The sequence below is a fragment of the Rattus norvegicus genome, chromosome 5 (assembly GCF_021556685.1).
Source record: "Rattus norvegicus strain SHRSP/BbbUtx chromosome 5, alternate assembly SHRSP_T2T, whole genome shotgun sequence".
NCBI lineage: Eukaryota > Metazoa > Chordata > Mammalia > Rodentia > Muridae > Rattus > Rattus norvegicus.
Genome location: NC_141538.1, coordinates 29,613,861 through 29,639,640, shown reverse-complemented (window position 1 = coordinate 29,639,640; position 25,780 = coordinate 29,613,861). Strand labels below are relative to the sequence as shown.

General features: G+C 40.8%; 1 protein-coding gene across 1 annotated transcript in view; it reads left to right on the top strand.

Annotated features, from left to right (window-relative positions):
• Dpy19l4 (dpy-19 like 4) overlaps positions 1-21,746 on the top strand; it is a 57,301-nt gene extending 35,555 nt beyond the window's left edge. Inside the window, 7 exon segments of the mRNA NM_001305280.1 lie at positions 1,078-1,197; positions 5,026-5,146; positions 8,181-8,237; positions 9,183-9,265; positions 12,345-12,477; positions 18,287-18,445; positions 19,846-21,746. Of these exon segments, the coding sequence (NP_001292209.1) occupies positions 1,078-1,197; positions 5,026-5,146; positions 8,181-8,237; positions 9,183-9,265; positions 12,345-12,477; positions 18,287-18,445; positions 19,846-20,010 (838 nt within the window). The 3' untranslated portion in view covers positions 20,011-21,746.
• Positions 21,747-25,780: the final 4,034 nt, after the last annotated feature.

The window sequence follows — 25,780 nt, the reverse complement described above, 5'->3', positions numbered from 1 at the left end:
AAAAAAAAAAAAAACCTTGTCTGTGAGGTGGTTTGGGATATATATATGTGTATATAGTTTATATATACATATATTATGTATATATGTATACACATATATAAGCATATATATATGTAATTTATTTGAAATGAAGCTACTGGTGTGCTTTGAAATTACTTAAAATTTTTCTGAACATGATGGGACATGCATATAATCCAAGTCCTCAGGAGGCTGAGCTAAGAGAATTGTGAATTCAAAGGCAGCCTAGGTATTGTCTCAAAAAATGAGAAATGAAAGCAAAAAAACAAAAACAATAATAAAAGTCACTATAAATATATTTGTTTTAAATATTCATTATGTTAGAAAGGTAGTTATGGGTACTGTAGAATGCTGTGATTCTAACACTTGCGAGGTGAAGGCAAGGTCCTGAGTTCAAGGTCAACCTTGGCTACATAGTAATCTCAAAGCTAGTCAGGTTCCACGAAACTCTATTGCAGAATCCAAGACTAATCCATAAAAGAAATGTTGTAAGTGTCTCTTATGTTGACAATATAAACAGCACTTATTTAATGTGTAAAGACCTGTGCTTGGGGGTTGGGGATTTATCTCAGTGATAGAGCGCTTGCCTAGCAAGCGCAAGGCCCTGGGTTCGGTCCCCAGCTCCGAAAAAAAAGAAAAAGAAGAAAAAAAAAAAAAAAGACCTGTGCTTGGTGACCCCCAGCACTATAATAAGAGAAAAAAGTAACTTGAAGATAGGTTCGTGGCTCACGCCTGTAATCTCAACTCTGTATAGCCTCAAGCAAACAGACTGCCTGGAGCAGAGGCGGGCTTAGCTACAGAATGTGTCCTAGGCCCACCTAAGCTGCTGGTGAGGCCCTGTGTCTGAACAAACAAAAGAAAAGGATGGTTACTTACAGCTTTTTATCTTTGTGATTTAATTTTGTAGTTTATATTGATTAGCATCGCTAGTTCAGGAATAATTGATCTTAGAAAAGGAGAAGAAATTCAGTTTTAGGCATAGCCTTCAAACACGATAATGTGTCATTGACTGTTCATGTATATCTTTCCATCTATTACAAACATGTTTCCTTTCTATAGTGGGAAGTCCAAGAAAGAGACCGCAACTCTTGAAGATGGAAGAATTGGAGAGAGGCCAGAGATCATTTACCATGTAATCCACACGCTTTTGCTGGGCTCTCTCGCAATGCTTGTGGAAGGGTGAGTCCCTGCTTGAGCAGCTGGCCATTATAAACCTTATCTTTCTTGTTTAGAGTTTTTACTTAGCATTTGGGTACTGTGTGCGCGTATATATCTGCACACCAGAAGACAGCATCAGGCAGCTATGGGCTGCCATGTGGGTGCCAGAAACTGAACTCAGGACCTTTGGAAGAGCAGTGAGTGCTCTTAACCATCTCCCCAGCCCCACGTTTACCTTTTATACTGAGAGCTAGTGAGTCTATTTAAGGCAGTTCCTAAAACTTTATCTAAGAAAGTATAAACTTTCAGGGCACGCGAGCGGTGGTGCTCTTAATTCCATTACTTAGGAGGCAGGGGCAGGCAGGTGGAAATTTTTGGCCAGCCTGGTCTACAGAGTGAGTTCTGAAAAGCCAGGGCTACACAGAGGAACTGTCTCGAAAAACAAACAAACAAAACCTTTTTAGGGGCTGGAGAAACGACTTGTTGGTTAAGAGTACTTGCTGCTCTTGCAAAGACCTTCCCAGCACCCACATAAGTCAGGTCTCTAAAACCATATAAGACTCTAGTTCCAGAGGATCTAGTATTCTCTGCTGGCCTATTCTGGCACATACATATACATTCATACACATAAAATAAATGAAAAATAGTCCAATTTATAAAAATATAAATCTTTAAAATATAAGTGAAATTTAACAAAGATTTTTAAAATATCACAAACTGATATTTAATTATTCATTTATTTATTAAAATACTCTGGAGTATCTTCTAAGATTCACACATCATGCTAAATACTCAGAGTACAGTGGTAAGCGGCGTGAACACAGTGTTTTCTACTCTCCGTAACTGTTGGCCTAGTGGAGCCAACAGATGTTAACTATATAACAAAGCTAAAGTCATAACTGGGCAATCGAAGGACAGGTAAGTGGTGCTGTGGGGACTCGAAGTCAGGATATGGCTTGAAAAGGTGTTTGAGGGTCTGAGTGCTGAGGAAAGCGAGAAGCGTACCCCGGGCAGAGGGGATCGGGTTGCTAAGCTTTGTAATGGGGAACACGCAGCACATTCTGGAGGGTAAGGAAATAGGGTGAAGGGTAGTGTAGTGGGTCTTACAGCAGCCTGGAGCTGTGAGGGAGTGGGCTGAAAGGAGTAGTTCTGTCTTTCCCTTTATTTCTGCTCTTGCTTTTTTTTTTTTTTTTTTTTTTTCTATTTTTCATTGCTGGGGACCGAACCCAGGGCCTTGCGTTTGCTAGGCAAGCGCTCTACCACTGAGCTAAATCCCCAACCCTCTGCTCTTGCTTTTGAATGGAAAACTAACCGTTGATGGGCTGATGTATGGACAAGGCAGAGTGTTTGCATTTTGTTTCTTTTGGTTGTGTGTTATGTTATTATATGTTTAAAACTTGCTAAGGCAAGTGTCTGCGTGCAGCCGATCGTCACGTTGCATCCGTGCCGTGCGCTCCGCGGGGTTGTGGTACAGGGGCTTCGCAGGCGTGCCTGCTTAGTTCACCCCTCCATAGCCTCACCAGGCAATGCTGCCTTGTGGGAGTGCTGTCATGTGTGCAGTCTGCTGTTGACCGAAACACCGTCATGTAGCAGTCCACTACTAATATTCAGGAAAGTTATGTCACCGTTATACAGGAGGCAAAGAAAGACAAGACACATGGCTGTCTGCGAGTTCGAGGTCTATATACTGAGTTCTAGACCAGCCAGTGCTACATAGTGAAACCTCTCTCCCATAACAAAACAGAGACAGCAACGACAACCCTCAAAACCATCTTTATTTGCGAGGTTTCAGTTTTCAAACCTCCCTTAGTCAGCTTCTGCATAAAATCATGCCAAATTGTCAATAAACTTTATGAAAATCCATTCATCGAGCAGAAGACTATTGCTGTTGCTGTTTTGCTTTGTCTTGAAACAGTGTCTCAAGTCTGACCTTGTACTTGAAAGCCTCAAAAATCTGACACCCCCAAACTTCCCCCCACCCCTGCACACCTTTGTGCAGTGCTAGGGACTGAACCCAGGACCTTGCACAAGCCAGGCAAACGATATATTCCGAACTATACCCCTTTCCCAAGCAAAAGTTTTTAATCTCTGTATAAAGGCAATTTTAGCAAATAAAATGGAATGGCTCTTCCGTTCAAGAGAGTAAATGTTCAGGAGTCCTTAAGGCCATCCCTATTTTGAAACCAACCTCAAGTTCAGAAGTTTCCCAGAATATTTTTGGGTTCTATTACTGGGATTGGCATAACCAGAATAGTCACTGTATTCCGGATCACCACATACTTGAGCGAAGCAGGTCTATCTCTGTATGAGCAGATGAAGAGACACAGAAGAGGGTCTGGGAGAGACGTAGACATAGGGCACTATTTACCATCACACTGTGGAGATGGCACAGACAGTACCTGTGTCTGAGGAGCAGGGCAAACCTGGTTCACACAGGGGACCCAGCTGTCAGGGAAGGCCAGCCATGTTGAGTTTTTATTGGTGCTCAGTCTCAGAAGGAGTTGGCTACTTGTGTGGCTGCCCTTATTGTGAAGCCTCTCCAGAGGTTGAACTGACACTTTGTGGCCCAGGGTCCCAGAATAAATTGTGTTCTTATCACAAGATGTAGGCATGGCCATAGCCATCCCATCTCCACCAAAATGTTCTTGTCTGGCAGATGGTTACCTCCTAGGAGTTGGGGGCAGAAATTAGATCCCTCTTTGTGCAAGATTAAACATTTATTCACAATACTTAAGATGCATGAAAATAAGTATGATAAAAGGTAATTTGTGAGGCCTTTTGCATGGTAATTATCATTAAATTGTAATTCAAAGCAAAACACATTTCCATTTTGTCCCTTTATTCCTCTCTCCCTTCATCCTTTTTTGTTTGTTTGTTTGTTTGGTGGTGGTGCTGGGAATTGAATTAAGGTCTCAGATATGCTAGACAAACACTCTGCTACTGAGCTATCCCCCACCCTCGTCTGTCTGTTTACATGAAACAGACTACACACCGGGCACGGTGGCTCACAGCTCTGCAGAGGTGGGGGCAGAGGAGCCAGCAGCTCAAGGCCATTGGCTCAGCTGTGTTGCAGATTCCCGCCAGTCTCGATACTTGATATCTTACTTAAAAAATAAAAAGAAATAAGAGGAAAGTCAGGTATGGTGACTCATGCAGTCAGAGGGTGGAAGCTGGAGGATTGCCTTGAGTTTGAAGCCAGCTTGGGCTACAGGGTAAGATCCTGTCCCAAAGACAAAAGGAAAAGCTACTCCTAGTGGCTCATGCCTGTAGCCCCAGCACTCTGTCATAGTATGTTATTCCTGTAATCTCAGAAGGTTGAGGCAGGAGACTCACTCTTGTAAATGTCAGCCCACTCTACACAGTGAGTTCCAAGACAGCTGGGACTACTGAGTGAGATCAACTTGTCTCAAAAAAAGAACAAAACAAAACAGAGAAAAGAGGGCTTTGGATGGAGATACACACCTTTAATGCCAGCACTTGGAGGCTGAGACGTGTGGCTCTGTGAATTTGATGCCAGCCTGCTCTACACAATGAACCCTTGTCTTAAAATCAAACAGCAATGGGCTGGATGGCTTAGCAGTTAAGAGCATTGACTGCCCCTCTAGAGGTCCCGAGTTCAATTCCTACCAACCACATGGTGGCTCACAACCATCTGTAATGGGATCTGATGCCCTCTTCTGGTGTGTCTGAAGACAGTGACAGTGTACTCACATACATAAAACAAAACAAAACAAAACAAAACAAAATGTTAAAAAAATAAAACCAAAACCAAAAAATTGAGTACTTAGAAATGAGAAAACAGATAATGATGTGTGATAGGATTTATGACATGTGACCTTTCTTTTCTAGCTTGAAATTCATTTGGACTCCTTACGTGTGCATGTTAGCAGCATTTGGTGTATGTTCCCCCGAACTTTGGATGACACTTTTAAAGTGGCTTCGATTAAGAACTGTACACCCAGTATTGTTGGTGAGCCATTGTTATTTTGTGTTTGATACTTGTTTATCTTCCAGTTACACAAAATAAAATGTTAGGGCCATAAAGATGGCTCAGTAGGGGAAAGGCACCTGCTATCACTAAGCCTGGTGATTTGAGTTCAATCCCTGGGCCTAGCTCATGATGGAGGCAGAGAACTGATCCCCATTAGTTATCTTACGTGCATAGCTGCATGTGCATGCACACATTGACACACACAATTAAATAGATAAATGTAATAAAAAAAATTAAATGCTAGTAAATGAAAACTAAGGCAGAGGGGTGGTGGTGGCTCACGCCTTTAATCCTAGTACTCAGAGGCAGAGACAGCTGGATCCTGTGAGTTCAAGGTCAGTTTGGTGTGCAGAGCAGTTCCAAGACAGCCAGGGCTACACAGAGAAAACCTGTCTCAAAAATCAAAAACAAAACAAACAAAACAAAAAACAGGACGATAGCAACAACATAGAAACAAGTTATGGGTAGAAAATAGGCTATGATAGGTAAACAGTTCCTAGACGTTTTCTCGTTCTTGTGTCAGCAGGTGCCAAGCTGGCCCGGATCTCACTGTGTAGTGGGCATTTCTCCTGGTCTTCGGAAGACACTACATCTCCCAGCGCTAGGGTATGCAGTGCTAGGGCCTCGCCCAGGGCTTCTTACGTGCTAGCTAGGTCCTCTGATAGCTCAGCTGTGTCCCTGCCCATTGTTTTATTGATTTGCATTTGTTTTTGAGACAAAGTTGAATATAGTCCAGGTTAGCCCAGAACTCACTATATAGTTGAACTCCTAATCTTCCATCTTCCAATCTTCCAAATTCTGGGTTTGTAGACATGCACCATCACACCCAGCTTTTATGGTTTTGGTGGTAGTGGTTTTGTTTTTGTTTTTGTTTTTGTTTTTGTTTTTTTGGGACAGGGTCTTTATCCACAGACCCAGGAGCCCTCAAACTCAGCCATCCTGTGTCAGCTTCTCAGAAGGTGGACTCCAGGCCTGGACACCACCCTCAGCTTATAGTATTTGGTTTAAACAAATGCATTTCAATCTGTCTAACTTAGATAAGGCAAGAATTGAAATGAATCAGTAACATGAAGTGACATTAAAATTTTTTCTAACTGCCCTTATAAATGACAAGAACTATTTATTACTTTAAAATGTTTATTTCTAAGAGATTTCTTATTGTTGTTAGTAAGGCTAGCTTCAAACCCCTGGCTCATAGCGATCCTTCTGCCTCAGCCTTCTAAGGTAACACACACTCTGTATGACTTTAGGCTTTAAATATCTTCTTTCTTGGCTTTAATTAGATCTATGTATGTACCCATGTGAAAAGAACTTACACTGTTTTGCTGCCTGCTTACAATAAAGATAAATAAAATGTTAGTGTTAGTTGTGATAGAACTGGGGTAGTTGAGACGGGAAGATTCCAAGTTCAGGATCAGCCTTGGCTACACAGCAAGATACTGTCTACAGAATACAACAGATGGGAGTAGGGGACGGAGGACTGGGGATGGCTCAGTGGGAAGCTTCTCTGCTGTTCCTGAGGATTCCCTTTGGATCCCAACAAGGGCGAATAGTGCCTAATGCTGAAGAATACTTTGTCCTGGCCGGGGAAATTTCATGAAGAGGGTGGATTTCTCTGAGTGAGCTTTAACCATTGTGTCTGGATGTCCTAACCCCTGTTATTTCCCCAAATGTAGGAATCTAGACATTTATTTATTTGTAATTATTTGTGCTACTGGGAGAGAGGGCAATGTTCATAATGTACCTTTTAGTGGTTTTGAAGGAGAGGAAACAACAAACAAAAAAACACACAAAACCCCCACCACAAGTAGAATAGGAAGAACATGCTTGGGCAAAAAGATGATAAATTATGTTTAACAGTAGTCTTCTTATATTTTTCCAGTCTTAGTTCCAGAATTTATGTTTTCTCATTTTAACATAGTATGGTGATCTATGCTAGCTGTTTTGCCTGTGTGGTCTCAGTGCCTTTTGCTGTTAACTTTGCATGCTAATTCATAATGATTTGTAAGCTCCCTGATAGAAGTTTCACATGTTACTGGGGCTGGAGAAATGGCTCAGCAGTCAAGAGCATGAACTGCTCTTACAGAGGACGCACGTTATCGTCCCAGCACTCATATCAGGTGTCCTATAGCCACCTGTAAGTCCATCTCCAGGGAACCTGATGCCTTCTACCTGCCTTAGGCACAGCACTTACATGCACATACTTACACATGCATACATAAGCCAGAATAAATCTTTAAAAGGTTTTACATGTTGATCGCTATTTGAAATACCTCTATGGAAGTAATGTTTTCTAGTTTGTTCCATGAGACAGAACTCACACTGGCCTGGCCTCACATCCTCAATCTTCCTGACGATCTCAGTTACAGGCAAGCATAAATTCACATCAACTAAGCACTGGCTTCCTTAATTTCTTTTTGAAGTTATTTTATTTATTTAGAGATAGAATCTCTATGTAGTCCGGATTGTCTTTGAACTTCCAGAGATTCTCCTGCCTCTGGCTCCTGAGCTCTGAGATTGAAGGCATGCGTCACGTGGGTGCATGTGCCTGTGGACATTGGAAAAGCATGTTTATGGTGTGCTGTGAGCCACCATGCAGATGCTAGAACTGCCCCTGCTTCTCTGCAGGAACACAGTAAAGACTCTAACGGCTGAGCCATCTCTCCAGCACCCAGCACTAATCCTGTGTGGTTTTGTTTGAGATGGAATCTCACTGTGTAGCCCTGGTTGGCCTAGAACTCAGTCTATAGACCAAGTGGCCTTCAACTCAGATCCGTGTGCTTTTGCCTCTCAAGTGTTAGTATTAGAGGAATGTGTCAGCGTGCCCCACACCTTGATGACCGGCTCTATATAGCAAATATTTTTACCAGCACCTCAATTTGTTTGAAACACATTAGTCTTCACTCAGTTCACTTTGAACTAGATTCATGCAGATGTCAGTCTAAGTCAGTGCTAATAGCTCTATATTCTTAAATGTGTTTACCCATAACCCTTTTTGTTTTTTTTATTTTAGGCTCTTATTCTGAGCATGGCTGTGCCCACTATTATAGGTCTTAGTTTGTGGAAAGAGGTAAGAAATTTTATATTATGAAAATGTACTTACCTATAAGGTTACACATTTAAGTATGTGTGTAGGAAGCTTCTATCAAGACACTGCACTAGCAAAGCTGATGTCCTACGTTGCTTCCTGACAAGATAGCCAAAACAATCAACCCGTCTACCTTCCCCATCCCACCCCTCTTTCTTTCTTCACTTTGGCTGTCCTGGAATTCACTATGTAGACCAGCCTGGCCTCCACCTCATAGAGAACTGCTTGTCTCTGCCTCCTGGGTGCTGGGATTAAAGACATGTGCTACCGACTTCTGCTCCCCAAACATGTCTTAAACTTACTTATCTCTGTATTCTATGTATGTGAGTGCTTATTTGCTCGTTATCGTTTGAGACAAGGTCTCACTGTGTAGCCAGATGGCCTTGCATTTATGCCTCAGCATCTCAAGTGCTGGGACTATACAAACACCTTATCATATCCAGCCTAAAACATTTTTAGAATGCCATCCAATGCAGTTTTCTTCAGTCTAATTCCATTGTAAATTCTTACTGTAATTGACAAAATCTAAATAGTAAGTAGGTCTTAATATTTAAATATATTTTGGTAACTCCAATTTTAATATCTGTGAAATGAAATAATTTTTTGGCTTAACAAAATGTAGTAGGAAATTTAATTGCCCATCAACCTGCAAAATATTTGTCCTGGAATTTTCAAATTTAGTATGTCTATACTGAAGGATATAACCGATGATTATTTGGTAATAACATTAGTTACTAACTCTAAGCAGTGAGTAAACCATAAAGTTATAATTATTCTGGTTGACAAGAGTGACCAGGTCAATGAAGAGGACAGGAACCTGGCAGTGTAGATATGTCAACATGCTTCAAGTTGGTCTTTTGGATACTCTGAAACAGTTTTAAGCTTTCCAGTTACTTACACCTCTGGGTGTTTTGTTTTGTGTTCTAGTTTTTTCCACGATTAATTACAGAATTAACAGAACTACAGGAATTCTATGATCCAGATACAGTGGAACTTATGACCTGGATAAAGTAAGGACCAAATTGCTCAAGACTATTGTTAACTGTCATTAACTGGTCATTGCATGCTGTCTCATGGATTTGGGGACAATAATGAATGAATTGTTCTTTTGTAAACTCAGGAATCATTACTTTGTAATTCTGATTTTCTAAGTAAACTCATCTTTGTGTTGAAACAACGTTGGTAAGTATGAGAGTGGAGGTTTGGAGACCCTAACTTCCACACAGCAGAAGTGTGGACTCCAGGGACGAACATCCTTACTTACTCATAAGCTGAAGGTGATAACTCCTGGACTCAGAAATGGCTGTATTGTCAGTGAAAGCATGGAGTAGCAAAACATCCCAGGGAGCCATGTTCCTTCTGTTAGCAGTTGGTTAGAAACAACCACAGCCATGAAAGTCTAATGAATCTCAGAGTTTGTGTCAGTGGGTCTGAGTTCACATCGGCTTGAGCTTGATTCAGGAAATCCCAGGTATTGAAGTGCTCATAGAAAGTAGTCCTGAGTCGGCTCCCCCTCAACTCAAGTCACACAGCATTCCATAAATAGTTTCGTGAAACCCTGAAATCATAAGGAGAAAATAATTCAGCATAGCAAATATCAGAAATTGTTTGTGATTAACAGTGGAATTGGACTTTAGCAATTTCTAATAATTTGTGTTTTTTCATTTTTGGCATATAGCAGACTGTCATAAAACGTTATTGATTGTAAGCAACTAGTGACTACTGTTTCACACATTTTGTGGATCAGCAAGTGTTAACAGTGGAGAAGATTCCTCTGGCCTCAGACCGCTCATGCGGGTCTGGGTAGCCTCTTTGATTTATTTGTCTGTGTTTGGCTAGCTGTCACTGGAAATGAGACTGATTTGGCCTCTGGTCTCATGGTATGTGCACCTGTTTACGAAGTAGTAGTTAGGGAATTCCTAAGAGCAAAATAGAGTGGGCACAGTTCAATTAAAGTACAGTCTATACTATTTTGCATATCTTAGGGTTTCTAATGCTGTGATAAAACACCATGACCAAAAGGGGAAGAAAGGTCTTATTTCACTTATACTTTCATATCACAGTCCAGCATTGAAGAAAGTCAGGACAGGAATCTGCAGATAGGAACTGAACTTAGGCCATGGAGGAGTACTGCTTACCGACTGCGCCCCACGGCTGCCTCAGCCTGCTTTCTTAAAGCACCCAACTACCAGCCCAGGAATGGCGCCTTAACCAGTGAACTGGGTCCATCCACATCAATTATAAGCCACAGCTTTGCCTAGAAGCCAATCGTATGGAGACATTTTCTCAGTTAAGAATCCTTCTTCCCGGGGTTGGGGATTTGGCTCAGTGGTAGAGCGCTTGCCTTCTTCCCAGATGTGTCTCTAGCTTGTGTTTACATTAAACAAGCCAGCTCATACAGCTTCTGTCTCGTTGATCAGCAAACCACATGGCAAAGATTAGCATCTGCCTCCATATTTAGGGCTGAGAGGAAATGACTGCAGCCATTTCTGTGATCAGTTTATCCCTGTAGAGACTTCCGAATAACTGTGTTGATACTTGTTAAAGATCTAATGAAGAAACAAAATACAAAAAATGGATAAAACCCTTTTTAAAAAAGTCCTAGAAGAGCAAACCGTGTTATGCTTAGTACGTGGAGACTGAGGCAAGGGGATCACTGTCAGTTTGAAACCAGCCAGAGCTACAGAGTGAGACCCTGGTGGTGTTGGTAGTCGTTTTTAAGACATGGAAAATAAAGGGGACGGAACCAAAGACATACTTAAAGAAATGACAGGTTTGTTTATAGAATGAGTGCATAAAAGTGAGACTAGGTTTTATAATGAGGTCTTAATTTCTGTAAAGACATTCTATATTTTTTTTAGGTTACGTTAAACATTGCTACTAGTACTTAATGTGAGTTGTAGTTGCCAGTGGGGAGCATGACAATATGATATTGTATTGTCACGAACAATAAAGGCAACTACGTCCTCTATGTGATTGACCAAAGCTAGGTGGGTTCAGGAGGCAGAGGCAGGCAGATCTCTGTTAGTTCAAGTCCAACCTGGTCTACAAAGCAAGTAGGACAACCAAGATCACAGAGAAGAACCCTGTCTTGAAACACCCCCCCCCCCATAAAAAAGAAAAAAGAAAGAAGAATAAGCACGGCAAAAACCTGATCATTTGGATGTTGGGTAATTAGGTATTCATCTGAGTATAATTACTTTGTCTTAAATCTGTTTCCTTAGTCCTGAGTCTTCATTAGGACCGTGGCCAGCCAGGTGCTGTCCCTTTTCTTCTAGAGCACACACTTCTGTGTGTAGCACGTAGTGGCCAGATGCTGAACACTGCACACTCAGAGTGAATAGATCAGTCAGGCTGGAGTACGGCTCAGAGGAGGACTGTGTGTGCATGTGTGTGCACAGCATGTGTATAAAAGTTGGAGGATAATTTACAGGTGTAAGTTCTTTCTAGTGTGTGGGTTCTAGGCTGGCAGCAAACACCTCTACCTGCTGAATCCTTTCTCCAGTCTGTAGGTCATGCACGGAGGCTCCAGGCTTCATCCTAGCACTGAAAGTAAATAGAAGGAGGAAGGAAGGAACTTGTTCGCTGGTTTCCTACCCTGTAAGTGGCATCTGAGACTTCGGAGTGGATTGAATGGGAGTAGTCTACAATGCTACAGGAGACAGGAGCAGGAGGATGAATAAACGAGGAAGGATTTGAGTTAGAAAGTGAGAGTGGGAACCAGCCACCCTATCTGATGTAGTATATTCTTCTCTCTTTTTTCTTTACTTTTTTTTTTTTTAAGATCTGCCTGCCTCTGTCTCCCAAGTGTTTGGGATTAAAGGCCTGTGCCACCACTGCCTGACATATTCTTGTTTCTTACCTCCACTCCCTTTGTTTAAAAAAAATTCCTGTATCTTCAGTGCTTTAAACAGCTGCTGCTGTACAGTACAATGCTTCTACGTGAGTACATGAGTTACCTGAACTGCATTGACTTTGAGATCCTAGTGTGCTTATACATTGCACATTGTTGGTATTTGAGCGTTGGTATAAGTCAATGGTTTTAGTGGCACAATTGCTCTTTTATCAAATGTCTTTTGGTTCTTCCAGGAGGCAAGCTCCAGTTGCAGCTGTGTTCGCAGGAAGCCCACAGTTGATGGGTGTGATCAAGCTATGCACTGGATGGACTGTGACAAGCTTGCCACTTTACAGTGATGATGACCTTCTCAAGAGGAATGAAAATGTGAGGCACTTCATCTCCACATTTGGATCTTATAAAATAACACTACAATTTAATCTGTTCTGTGCTGGTACATGTTTCTTGATAGCTAGCAAAATCCAATTTTCTAATTCACCTCAGTTTTTAAAAGTTGTGGTTAGGTTGAAATAAGAGGGCCACCATGAGCTTGATGCCAGCCTGTGTGTGCTCCATAATCAGTTTCAGACTAGGCAGAGCTACGGACACACAGCAGAGCCATCTCAAAAATGAAAAGCAGAAAAAGAAAAACAGGTAAAGGTTGTGTGATTGTGTGATTAACCAAGAGAAAATCCAAGATTAAAATATTAGTTCATTTTGTGAGGAGCGTCACTAGTTTCTGCGAAAGGTATTTCTATAATGTTGTCAGAGGGACTGATGGGTAATATTTGAGAAAGGGCAGCCATCCTTTCAAAGTATTGTGGTTCTCAGAATTAATAAAGGAAACCTGTCGATTCATGTCTCAGGACACATTGTCTTTCCAAAGCTGATCTATTGCTGATAAAATAAAAATGTAATTTTAAGGTTTGGGTCTAGAAAGATGGCTCAGTGAGTAACGCACCTGTGTCTGTGGGAGCCTGAGGACCTAGGTCCATAGCACCCACATGAGAGCCAAGTGTCCCAAGGCTCTGAGGTGGACACAGGAGAGTCCCTGAGGCTTGATGACCGGCCATGCTAGCCGAATCATGGAGTTATACATTGAGTAAGAGATTCTCGAAAATAAAACGGAGAGTGCTTGAGTAATTCATCTATTCACTCCTGTTCCACCCGCCTACACACACACATGAGAACACATATTACTGTGTTGATTTAGCCAGGAATGTCTAACATCCATGTAACCCTAGCTGGTTCAGAGATGGAGGCACGAGGATAGCAATTTTAAGATGAAACCAGGGAATAAGCAATTGCTTTGAAAATAATTAGGCTTGGAAATGTAAGTCAGTGGTACTGTTTGCTTGTTATTCAAAAGTTCCTGAGTCCATTCCTCTGCACTGCAAAAGTCAGCCAGCCAGCTAACCAACCTGTACGGTTTCTTATGTTTTATTGGTATGAGCTTTTTGAAATAATTCCGTATAACATTAGAATGACACCTAATTAATATGATTTAGAGATGTATAATTTTGATTGTTATGGATTTAAATGATAGATTCATGTATATAAAAGTTAATGGGGGTTGGGGATTTAGCTCAATGGTAGAGCACTTGCCTAGCAAGCGCAAGGCCCTGGGTTCGGTCCCCAGCTCCGGAAAAAAAAAAAAAAAAAAAAAAAGAAAAGAAAAAGTTAATGATCACTTGAACTGGGATTCTCCATATTTTCATTCTTTATTTTTTTTCCTTTGAGACAGGGTTTCTCTGTGTAGCCCTGACTGTCCTGAAACTCTGTAGAGTAGGCTTTCCTGGAGCTCAGAGATCCTCCTCCCTCTGCCTCCCGAGTGCCAGCATGAAAGTCATTCACCACCACCCAGCTTTGTTCTCTTTTTCTATTTGTGAAAATATATGATTATTAAGCATATGCTGAGCTTTAAAAAAAAATTTAGCAATGTAAGGCTAAGAGAGAGCCCAGACGGGATACATAGGAGTAATGAGATGCCTGTGCTGCTGGTGCTGCTCACTGAGGCAGGAGGATCACTGTGTTCAAACCAGTCAGCATAGGGACAGCCTCAAAAACATATGTGAGGCCCTATCTTTCATTGCTGCAAAGCAAAATTCAGAGAGAAGAGCTAGAGAGATGGCTCAAGGATTGAGAGCACTGGCTGCTCTTCAGGAGGACCTAGGTTTTATTCCCAGCATCCACACGGCAGCTCACAACTGTCTGTAACTTTTGTTCTAGGGGATCCAGTGTCACGATAGTCATGCAGGCAAAACATTCATACATATAAAAATACTGTCTGATAGATGGAGCATGCCTTCAGCGTTACCTCTCAGAGAGGCAGAGGCAGAGGTTTGCTGTGAGTTCGAGGTCAGACTGGCCTGTCTGCGTGGCAAGTTCCAGGACAGTCAGGATCCTGCTTCAAAAAAAGAAGAAACAAACAATAGAACCGACTGGAATTACATGTCTGAACTCAAGTGTTAGCTCTGTGCATTACCTCAGTGAGCTGCTGAGTCTTGAGATGATGTTAATAGTTCCACTTCCTACTTAGGAGAATTATGGCTAAACCATAGTACGTTAAATTAGTAAAACTTCAAAGTTAACTTTTGTATTTTATTTATTTATTTATTTATTTATTTTGTTCTTTTTTTCGGAGCTGGAGATCGAACCCAGGGCCTTGCGCTTCCTAGGCAAGCGCTCTACCACTGAGCTAAATCCCCAACCCCTTGTATTTTATTATAGACAATTTTTGTTTGTATTTAGAAATCTGGTTGCAAGTTGTGTATGTAGTCAAGGTTAGCCTTGAACTTGTGACCCTCCTGCCTCTACATTCCTAAGTACTAGGGTTATAGGAGTGTTCTGCTGTGCTTAGAATGCACTATTAAATTGTAATTGTATGTGCATGCATGTATATACACATCCAGTACAAAGAGTCCAAAGGCAGAAGAGTCAGTCAGTTTTGCCTACAGAAATGTAAGAATTCATCCCACTTTATATTATTTGATTTGATGTTGGCGTTGAAGACATGAGTTGCTTGTTTGGAAATGGAATGTGTCTTATCACGTGCTGAAAAAGTACTGCAAGCCAAGAAATGTGTGTAGCTATACAGCTAGAAAGTAAAGTGGTAGCATGTGCCTTTAATCCTAGCCCTGGGGAGGCAGAGGCAAGCAGGTCTCTGTGAGTTCGAGTCCAACCTTGTCTATACACAGAGAGAGAGAGAGTTTCAGGACAACTAGGGCAATCACACACACACACACACACACACACACACACACACACACACACGCCCCCAAAAGAGAAAGTAAAGAAAGAAAAGGAAGTGAGGCCAGATCGTGTGGTCGTGTGGCCCTATGGTGTGCTGAGGAATTGAGGCTGCTCTTGAGGCAGCTGGGAAACAGTGAAGACTGAATAATTATCCTCACGGTGGAATAATTTGATGTGTGTATAGAGCTGACCGCCCAGATGGTGCCGGATGCCTCTAATCTTAGTATTTGGAAGACAGAGGCAAGAATTGCAGTAAGTTCAAGACCAGCCTGGACTAAAAAGTAAGACCTCTGTCAAAGAGCCACAAAAAAAAAAAATCTTTTTTTATGTTTTTAAAAAGGGACAGAGGGGAAGTTAATTATAGTCACAACAGAACACATGGAAGCAGGTGGAGAGGACAGAGAGAGGGAGATAAACCCAGGGTGACTTGTCTCACAGGCAGTAGTCAGTTCTGATTGACGTTTGCTCTGCTTTAATGAGATGGCGTGGTGTGGGTAGAATATGGACAGGAAATCCCTAAGACTTATTTTTCCTCTGCTGATTTAAGAACAATAACCTGGACTTTTTGTCTTTGAGACAAAAATCTCACTGTGTAACCCAGGCTAGCACAATGCCCACCCTCTTTATTTTCCTTTGATAGGAGTTTTCCCAATATCGTGTTTTAAGATCATTCATAACCAGTTCTTTTTTTTTTTTTTTTTTTTAAAGATTTATTTATTATATATGAGTACAGTGTAGCTGTCTTCAGACACACCAGAAGAGGGCATCGGATCCCATTACAGATGGTTGTGAGCCACCATGTGGTTGCTGGGATTTGAACTCAGGACCTCAGGAAGAACAGTCAATGCTCTTAACCACTGAGCCATCTCTCCAGCCCTCATAACCAGTTCTAATTAAACATTTTGCTCTATGTTTTATGGAACTTGGCTCCAATAACGGTAACCATACTTTGTTGTTGTTTTTTTCCTTTTTCAATGTTTGACTTTCTTTATGGTCTAGTAAACAGCAGTTACTGAGCTGTGTATCTAATCACAGTCACAAACGATTGTAGTTCTTTTTAAAGAACTACAAATAACCAATTTGCATATGAAAAGGTACATGACTTCGTTTACCATCAGGAAAGTGAAAGTCAAATCCACAAGTAGATACCCCTGCAGACCAAATAGGATAGCTAAAATCAAAGGGATATATTAACTGGGCTTGCTAGTGTACACCATTAATCCAGCACTGAGGCTCGCGGTGGTCAGAGGATGACGGACTCTGTGAATTCGACGGCAGCCTGCCAGGTCTACGTTTCAAGTTCCAGGACTGCTAGGGCTATGTAGACACCCTGTCTCAAAAAAGAAACAAAAGGACAAACAAATGTATAGGATATAGAGAGCTCAAATGAAACCCTGTACACAGTTTGTGGAAACTAGTCAGACAGTCTTCACAAAGTTAACTGCAATTACTTTATGACACAGCATCTCTGTTAGAAATGCAAATGTGGGGCTGGGGATTTAGCTCAGTGGTAGAGCGCTTACCTAGGAAGCGCAAGGCCCTGGGTTCGGTCCCCAGCTCCGGAAAAAAAAAAGAACCAAAAAAAAAAAAAAAAAAGAAATGCAAATGTATGTCCTGCATAAAACTCCTATGTAAATATTCGTGTATAGAATTCATCATGGCTCCAAAATGCAAGCAACCAAAATATTTATTAACTGGTGATAAATGAAATGTCTTTTTAATTTAGGGCTGGATAGATGGCTTAGTGGTTAGGAGCGCTGACTGCTCTACCAAAGGTCCTGAGTTCAAATCCCAGCAACCACATGGTGGCTCATAACCATCTGTAATGAGATCTGATGCCTTCTTCTGGTGTATCTGAAGACAGCTACAGTGTACTTACATATAATAAGTAAATAAATAAATCTTTAAAAAAATATTTATTTGGGGCTGGGGATTTAGCTCAGTGGTAGAGCGCTTACCTAGGAAGCGCAAGGCCCTGGGTTCGGTCCCCAGCTCCAAAAAAAAGAACCCCCCCCCAAAAAAAATATTTATTTAGTATACATCATACAGCTTTCTGCCTGCATTTATGCCTTCAGGCCAGAAGAGGGCATCAGATCTCATTACAGATGGTTGTGAGCCACCATGTGGTTGCTGGGAATTGAACTCAGGACCTCTGGAAGAACAGCCAGTGCTCTTTGGGCCATCTCTCCAGCCCAAATGAAATGTCTTATCCTTATGTTACCAGAGTAAATCTTATTTGGCTTTGAAAAGTAATGAAGTGGGGTTGGGGATTTAGCTCAGTGGTAGAGTGCTTGCCTAGCAAGTGCAAGGCCCTGGGTTCGGTCCCCAGCTCCAAAAAAAAGAAAAAAGAAAAAAAAAAAAGAAAAAAGAAAAGTAATGAAGTATTTATACTATAATACAATATGGATGAATTAGGCAACCTTTAGCTTAGTGAAAGATGTCAGTCAGGATCACATATTATAGACCCCATGTATTTCAGATGTCTAGAATGGAAACTTCTGTGGAGACAAAGTAGGTTATGGTTATATAGGACTGTGGCAGGCACGCTGTGAGGAGACACAGCACTAATGCAGATAACGTAAAGTTGTGTTGGTAAATGTACAACCCCGTAAACAAACTAAACCTGATTGGTTGGTGAATTGTATATATTGAGTTGTACTTTGTTTGAATTTTTAAATTCATTTTATAATTATATGTGTATAATGTATGTGGGGTGGGTATGTGCATCTGAGTACGGGTGTCTGCAGAGTCCGAGAGAGGATGTCATATCCCCTGCTGATGGAGTCAGAGCAGTTGTGGACTACCTGATGTGGGTCCTAGCCCCAACTCAGGTCTCCTGCAAGAGCAGTGCGTGCTCTTACCTGCCGAGCCATCTCTCCATCCCTGTAAATTTAATCAGCAGGTGCTTTCACTGTCTTTTAAAATTTGTTTTATTTCCTTTCAGATTTACCAAATCTATTCAAAGCGATCTGCTGAGGATATTTATAAAATACTGACATCTTATAAAGCTAACTACCTAATTGTAGAAGATGCCATCTGCAATGAGATGGGAACCACGAGGGGCTGTAGGGTTAAAGATTTGTTAGATATCGCAAATGGACACGTAAGTGCGCACTTGAAAAGCTGGTTGTTCTGGCTTCGTTCAGCTTCATAAGCTTCCTCCGTGATTGTAGCTTTTGTATGCCATCTTCCCTCGCAGCTTGTGGTAGATACACTGCTATCTAGTAACCAGGACGACTCACGGGGGAGCTCGTAAGGTTAGGGCACTGCTGGGAACAGATGCTTTCATTCCTCAGAAAATTAGGCCGAGGACTTGAGGAAAGGATGACTAGATCATTCTGAGTTTAGGCCACAGCCAGGAGCTTTGCTTTTTCTTCTGAAATACTCATGTTTGTCTACATAAGCCGAGGCCGCTTTGGAGGTCAGTGATGTTGTTTTCACGGTTCCATGTTTCTCGGGATTTGAGAGCTTTTCCTGCCCTTGAAGAGAATGCAGGTCCAGGTCTCAGGACTCACATAGCCCCTCACAACCTCCTGTAACTCCAGCTCGAGGTGTTATAATGCCCTCTTAGGCGTCTGAAGGCAGTGCATGCACAAGGAGCGCATAGCACAAAATAAAACAAATCTTTGAAAATCTTCCCCATTTTCCTGTCTTCGTGACTAAGTAAGCTTGCACTGTAAACTTATTTACCTTATGCTGCGTATATCTTGAATGTTCTCAGCTGGTGCTTGATAATGTGATTTTGGTTTATTGGTGACAGATGGGATATAATCAGGTGTGATGTTTAGTAATTTCTGATACATTACTCTCTGCTGCCTTTCTGCCTTTCTGTTCTTTCTTCTCATGTAGTTCCATTCCTGGGACTCCAGAAAGTTGTCCTCTGATCTAAACACACACACACACACACACACACACACACACACACACACACACACACACACACATACTCACACACACACTCACACACACACTCACACACGCGCGCACACACACTCACACACACACTTACACACACACTCACACGCGCGCGCGCACGCACACACACACACACACACACACACACACACACAATCAGCTGAGCCCTGGTAGTGAAAGCTGGAGTCAGATGTTGATGGGTGTGGGAGAGCCTAAGACACGCATGCTTGCACCAGACATGTAGAAGAAGGGGAGTGTAAGGAGGAAGAAGGTCTGCTCGTTTTTCATCCTTAGCGGCTGTCTGATAGCGTTCCTAGAGCACTGATGGACGAAAGCTGAGCTTTCGGATTACATCCTTACCAACTGCCCACACTTTATGCTTGTTTCCTAATCAGTTCAGGAGCTCAGTGGTTGTGGGCTCTTAGGAGGAAAAGGCTCAAATTTGCCAAAACATTTTAGTCATATTTAGCAATGATATTTTTCATATACATATATAGTAATATAGTAATATATATTTGCTACTATAAGGATTATATTTCTCATATATTTAGTAAGGTTTTTAATATTGTGTTTCTTATTTTTTGATAGGTGGTTTTTGAAGAAGGTGACAAATTAACCTATTCAAAATACGGACGATTTTGTCACGAGGTCAAAATTAACTACTCTCCATATGTGAATTACTTCACTAGAGTATACTGGAACAGATCCTACTTTGTATATAAAGTCAACACTGTGATTTCCTTCCAATCTTGAACAATAACAGAGCCTTCATTTCAAAGACATGTTACTTGAAGTAAAATACAATTTTCTTGGACCTACAGAGTTTCTTACAGATAAGAGTGTGGTATCTGAAATGCTGCTATTCCTCCCCACGCCTGCTGACTCCTGGGTTTAGAGTTTTCTTGGAAGTAGGTGATGAGATGTTGATGTCTTTTAGTAAAATGTCAAGTCCACCACTGCATCTTGCTGGCGGCCTTCTTTCTTAGCACATGACTTAAAGCCTTACCTGTTGCATCATCTCATACCTTACTCTATAGTATCGATCTTTATTTGAATATTTTCCAAGGTCAGTGTTAACTTTTAATTAAGTACTTAATGTGATTTAATTCTCCAATATAAGAGAAAATTCTCCAAGGAAGTTTTTAACAGATGTAAATTTTCTACAATTAAAAATAATTGAAAAAAATTGAAATGTTAGTTAAAAATATGAGACACTTAAATTAAAATGGAAATAACATAAAGGAAGGATTTTATGATACTGTTCCTGTCATCTGCTGCTTAAGTCGTGAGCACATTCTTAGTGAAACGTGTTTCATGACTAGTGAGTGACTGCCTTTTCTCATTTATGTCCACTAAGTTAATAACAATTTAATCATGCTAACACAGTAACTGGTGTTGATACATACATATGTAAATGAACATTGAAAATAATGTTATATTGCTTGGTTGTGGAGCATACAATCTAATCACATTGTAACGGACATATTAACACAATAATAATGTGCGCACTAACACACGTCAGTTTCTGGAGGTGTATGCGGATGCTTTTAAATAGAAGAGCAAACTGAGAGTTAAATTTAATTCTCAACAGTTCAGAGTATAAATGCTACATTCCTTCGTGTATTTTCATTTTTGTACCATTAAAAGAAATTGTAAGCCAGTGTGGTGGCTCATGCCTTTAATCCCAGCACTTGGGAGTCAAAGGCAGGTGAATCTCTATGAATTTGAAGCCAGCCTGGTCTACATAGTGAGTTCCAGGACAGCCTGGAGAGCTACATAAGTAAGACCCTGTTTTTTTGGGGGGAGAAGGGAAGAAATTCTAAATTAATATGGCCTCTTAAAGAGATTCAGGATAAAACCTGTAGAGAAATGGTTTTTAATAAGATGCATATTTATTTTTACATTATACAGTTGTTTTGTGAAAAGGTCCTATAATTTTATTTACTAGAATGGTATAAATTGCATTTTTAAGAACTCCAAATTAGGAAAAAAATTTCCTTTTTTTTTTGTAAAATATATGTACGTTTTTTTTTAAGTATGTGCACTTAGAGTAACTTCTGGAGCTTGACTGACATCTGTCATATGCTCCTGTAAATGGTCCTGTACACTATTTTTCATGCTTATTTTGACAAGCAGCTATGGTGGTGTGTCTCAGATGGACTCTGAATATCTTGGTAGTCGTCACAAATATTTAACATCGAGCTTTATGGAAAATTACCAGCTAGTAAAGTACACACTGCGCAGTCATGGTCATTCTTGCAATCAGGGCATGCAGAAACAGCTTCCGTGTTATAAAGGAGGAGGGACAACCGTGTTTCTCTTGTAATGTTTTTTTTGCAGTTCCCTTGTAAAATGAATTGAATTTTTATTGACATGACAGCATGTGCTAAGTTACTTTTAGTTTTTGTTTTGTTTACTGTATCAGTAAGCTGCTTTTGCTTCTGTCAATCTATTTTTTTTTTAATTAAAAGTTCATAATTAGTACCAGGCATGATGGTGAACTCTTTTAATCCCAGCATTCAGGAGGAGGCAGAGGCAGGCGGTTCTCTGTGTTGGAACGCAGTCTGGTTTACACAGTGTATTCCAGGACAGCCAAAGGTACCAAAAAAAAAAAAAATAGAGGTTTATAATTAACTTCTCATTCATAACCAACTGAGACAAGGAGTAAGCTTTATTACAGAAATGCCAACATTGGCTGAGAATGTGTTATCAGTGGCATAGGGCTGGGCTAGCACACACGAGTTCCTGGGTTCAACTCCTAGCACCACGGTGGGTATGTGGGGGGAGACAAATGAAGAAAAGAATGAAATGAAAATATTAGGTATTGCAGATAAGTTGATTCACTCCCATCTGAACTGTCACTAAGACAACAACACTAGAAACTTTGTGTTGAAAACATATAATTATTTTCTTCAGTGATTTGTGGAGTAGCAAGTGAAATACTCCACCGCTTGCCATTCTGATTAACTTACTATAACTGGTAACCCAGCAGCTGTTAGGTTCACCAGCAAAACTGCACTGAAGAAGCAGAGTTGACAGGATTTGGGTGGGAAGGTATTCCTCAGAGAAACATACTTGCTCTTACTCTAGCAAACCATTGAAATAAGTGCCTTCACGTCTTTATTTCTAAATTCATCTTATATTTTATATCATATTACCTATTTTCTTTTCCATAAGCAAATATGGTTACCTTTTGCACATTGATAAAGTACGGTACGTAGGGTGAGGGTGTAGGTGTCTTTCCTCCCTTGCTTGTGTACCAGTGTTCTGGAGCACTTTCCACTGTACAAGAGTTCCTGGGTTTGATCCCCAGTACAACAGAAAAATGAGCCGTCCCCACACCATTTTCTTATAAACTTCAATTCAGTAATAAGCAAATCTTTGTCAAGAACTTCCAGTCTTCTAAATTAATTTATTTAGCCCCTAAAATGCCAAATAGTCCAATAAGAGAAACCTACTTTATAAGGGATGTAATATGGACTCTGTGAGCTTAGTAATTTTTTTAAAATCACTTTAATATCTGTATCTTGATGTTCTGCATTTTATTAGCAATTTAATTTTCTAATCTAAGTGTGTACTGCACTGTAGCACTGACTTCACACACACACATACGCACAGAGAGACAGACAGACAGACACACGCACAGAGACAAACACACAGAGAGGAGACACACAGAGAGAGAGAGAGAGACAGAGACAGAGACAGAGACAGAGAAACAGACACACATACAGTGGCTTTTCCTTCTAGGATATTAACCCAAGTTGCCAATAACCTCAGTGTCCTGACACTCTACAGATTGAGTCAACAAAGAAGGAAGAAATGGGTGTTAAACTGTGTTAACAATTTGTGGCTGAAAACCATGCCTGAACTAGATTTTTTTTTTTTTTTTTGGTTCTTTTTTTCGGAGCTGGGGACCGAACCCAGGGCCTTGCGCTTCCTAGGTAAGCGCTCTACCACTGAGCTAAATCCCCAGCCCCACCTGAACTAGATTTTTAATTTCTTGTATAACTCTCTTATTAGTTTTGCGAAATCTTTCTTGGGGCTTCTTATTTTCGAGTTAGTAACACATTTTGATGTCTCTTTTTGTATGAAAATTGTACTTTTTTTTTTCAGTTGGGATTTTTAACAGTTCTATGTAAATTGATCTTTTAGTAAATTTATTTTTAATGCATGAATATTTACAGGACATATGCTACTACTTCTATATATTTAAGAACTTTTTAAAGCTAATAACTACTTTCTATTTATGTTTTAATGTATCCTTTCTTTTAATACGTCTAGTTTTGCCCTGTGTGGTGACGCACAGCTATGATCCCAGCACTTGAGAGGTAGAGATGGGAGGGACAAGTGTTCAAAGTTTGAGGACAGCCTGGGCTTCATGAGTCCCCATCCCAAATAAAGATTCAAAAGTTAAATACATAGTCTCTATTGTACTCGGTATGTATGAGAAATCTGGCAAAATACAAGGAAAATCAAACAAATTCTTACCCAAATTCCTGAGGTTTTCTCATGTATTATAGAGTTAATGCTTTAAATCAAATTAGATGCAGTGTTGCAAAGAAATATGTATGACAGCTTATTTTCCGTCTAGTGAACTTTCTAAATAATGCATGTTTCTGTAATGGAAATAATTTTGGAATCAAATGTGTTGAATTTAGTGTAAAGGACTCTTTTCTCTTGTTCTGTGACCTTGACATAGGGAACACTCTGTGCAATCCTACAGCCTTTCCTGATGACCGTTATCTATATTTTGTGTAACAGTGGCATAACAAGGTATCACGTAAATCTCCTTTTCCTGTTGCAAACCAATAGCCTTCTGCAGCTACTCATCAAGACGAGCAGAGCGGCCCTTTGTAGGCTGGCCTCTGAGTCAGACTGTGATGCTGTGTGTTTAGGTGAAATGTTACCTCCCGTACAGAGCTTACCCTCTGCAAGTGTAAGTCATTACTACAGGAACGGAGAAGCCCCTGCTCATCAGTGTAAACGGTCTGATTCCAGCTTTTGTAACGTTAGTATTCTTTATCAGTAATGATGTTCTTTGATGCTCATTTACCTCCTTGTTTTGTGTTGGTAATAAAACTTCTCGGAATTTGAAGCTGCCTTTAACGTGAACTTTCTTGTTGTGTATTGAGCTATAAGTAATAGTGCAGCGCTCTCTCGAGCATACAATCCAGTGAGTTCTCAGTAGAATTCAGTTGTGCAGCTTTCACCACAGCCAGCCTCAAGACTTGCTCATTGCCCACCACAAACACACTCCATTCCTTTTGGCTGTCCACTGACACCACCCTCCTCAGCTTTAGGCAACTGCAGTGATCCGTACAGATCTTCTCCTCCTGGGTGTTGTGTGTAATGGAATCCCCAGCTGGTGGTGTTGGATGTCGGGCTGCCTTCACCTGACCTAGCATGTCAAGGTTCTTCCACATCGTAGCAGGCAGTGTTCCTTTTCCTGTGAAATGTTCTGCCTGTATCTCCTACAGGTTCTGCCTCAGGGCGGTGGTTCTCACCCTCATAATGCCGCTCACCCTTGAGTACAGTTCCTCCTGTTGTGATGACCCACAACCATAAAATTATTTTTGTTGCTACTCTATAACTGTAATTTTGGTATTTATGAATCATAATGTAAATATCCGTGTTTTCTGATCATCGTATGCCACCCTTATGAAAGGAATCTCAACCCCTCATGCTGAGAAACCCTGCTCTAGAGACTTAATAATTTCAGGCTCACAGTGGACAATAAATAAATCTTCAGTCTGTTACCTTTTCTTAGGAAAGCTGTCTGTTTTTTGGTTTTTTTTTTAATGGTCTGCTTTTATTTTATATGTGCATTGTTTTGCCTAAAAGTGTGTTATGTGAGAGGGTCGGGTCCCCTGGAACTGGAGTTAGAGACAGTCATGAGCTGCCATGTGGTTGCTGGGAAATGAACCAGGGTCTGAGCCATCTCTCCAGCCTCAAAGTTGTTCCTTCCTTTTTCTTTTTCTGTTTTTCTTTTTCTTTCTCGTTCTCTTTCTCTTTCTTTTTTATTTCTTTTCTTTTCTTTCTCAAGACAGGGTTTTTCTGTGCAGCCTTGGCTGTCCTGGAATTTTCTCTGTAGACCAGTCTGCCTTGAACGGAAAGATCCACCTGCCTTAAAATCAACCACAGGTCAAGAAGGTGGAGCAAGCAACCAGTTGACAGGAAATGAACATAAATTATTTTTAAAAAAAAGTAAAGAGGAGTCAGGAGGACATATAAAGAGACACACAGGAAGTAGAAGGGAAGGACATTTAGTTTCTGAGATGGCATGATAGGTAAGGTATCTGGGACACTGACTAAGAAGGAGCTTGTCTGGGTGCTTTCTCTGCCCCTCTGAGATAGCAGGCTTTCACCCAGCATCTGGCTCCCGAGTCTTCATTTGTAAAATCAAATAGTTGAGATTTTGTTTAAAAAAATTTCCTCTTAAATTTTTATTTAAAAAGTTTGTGTGAGGAGTGTTTGCTTGCATGAATGTCTTTGTACCACATATGTACAGTGGTGGCATAATATT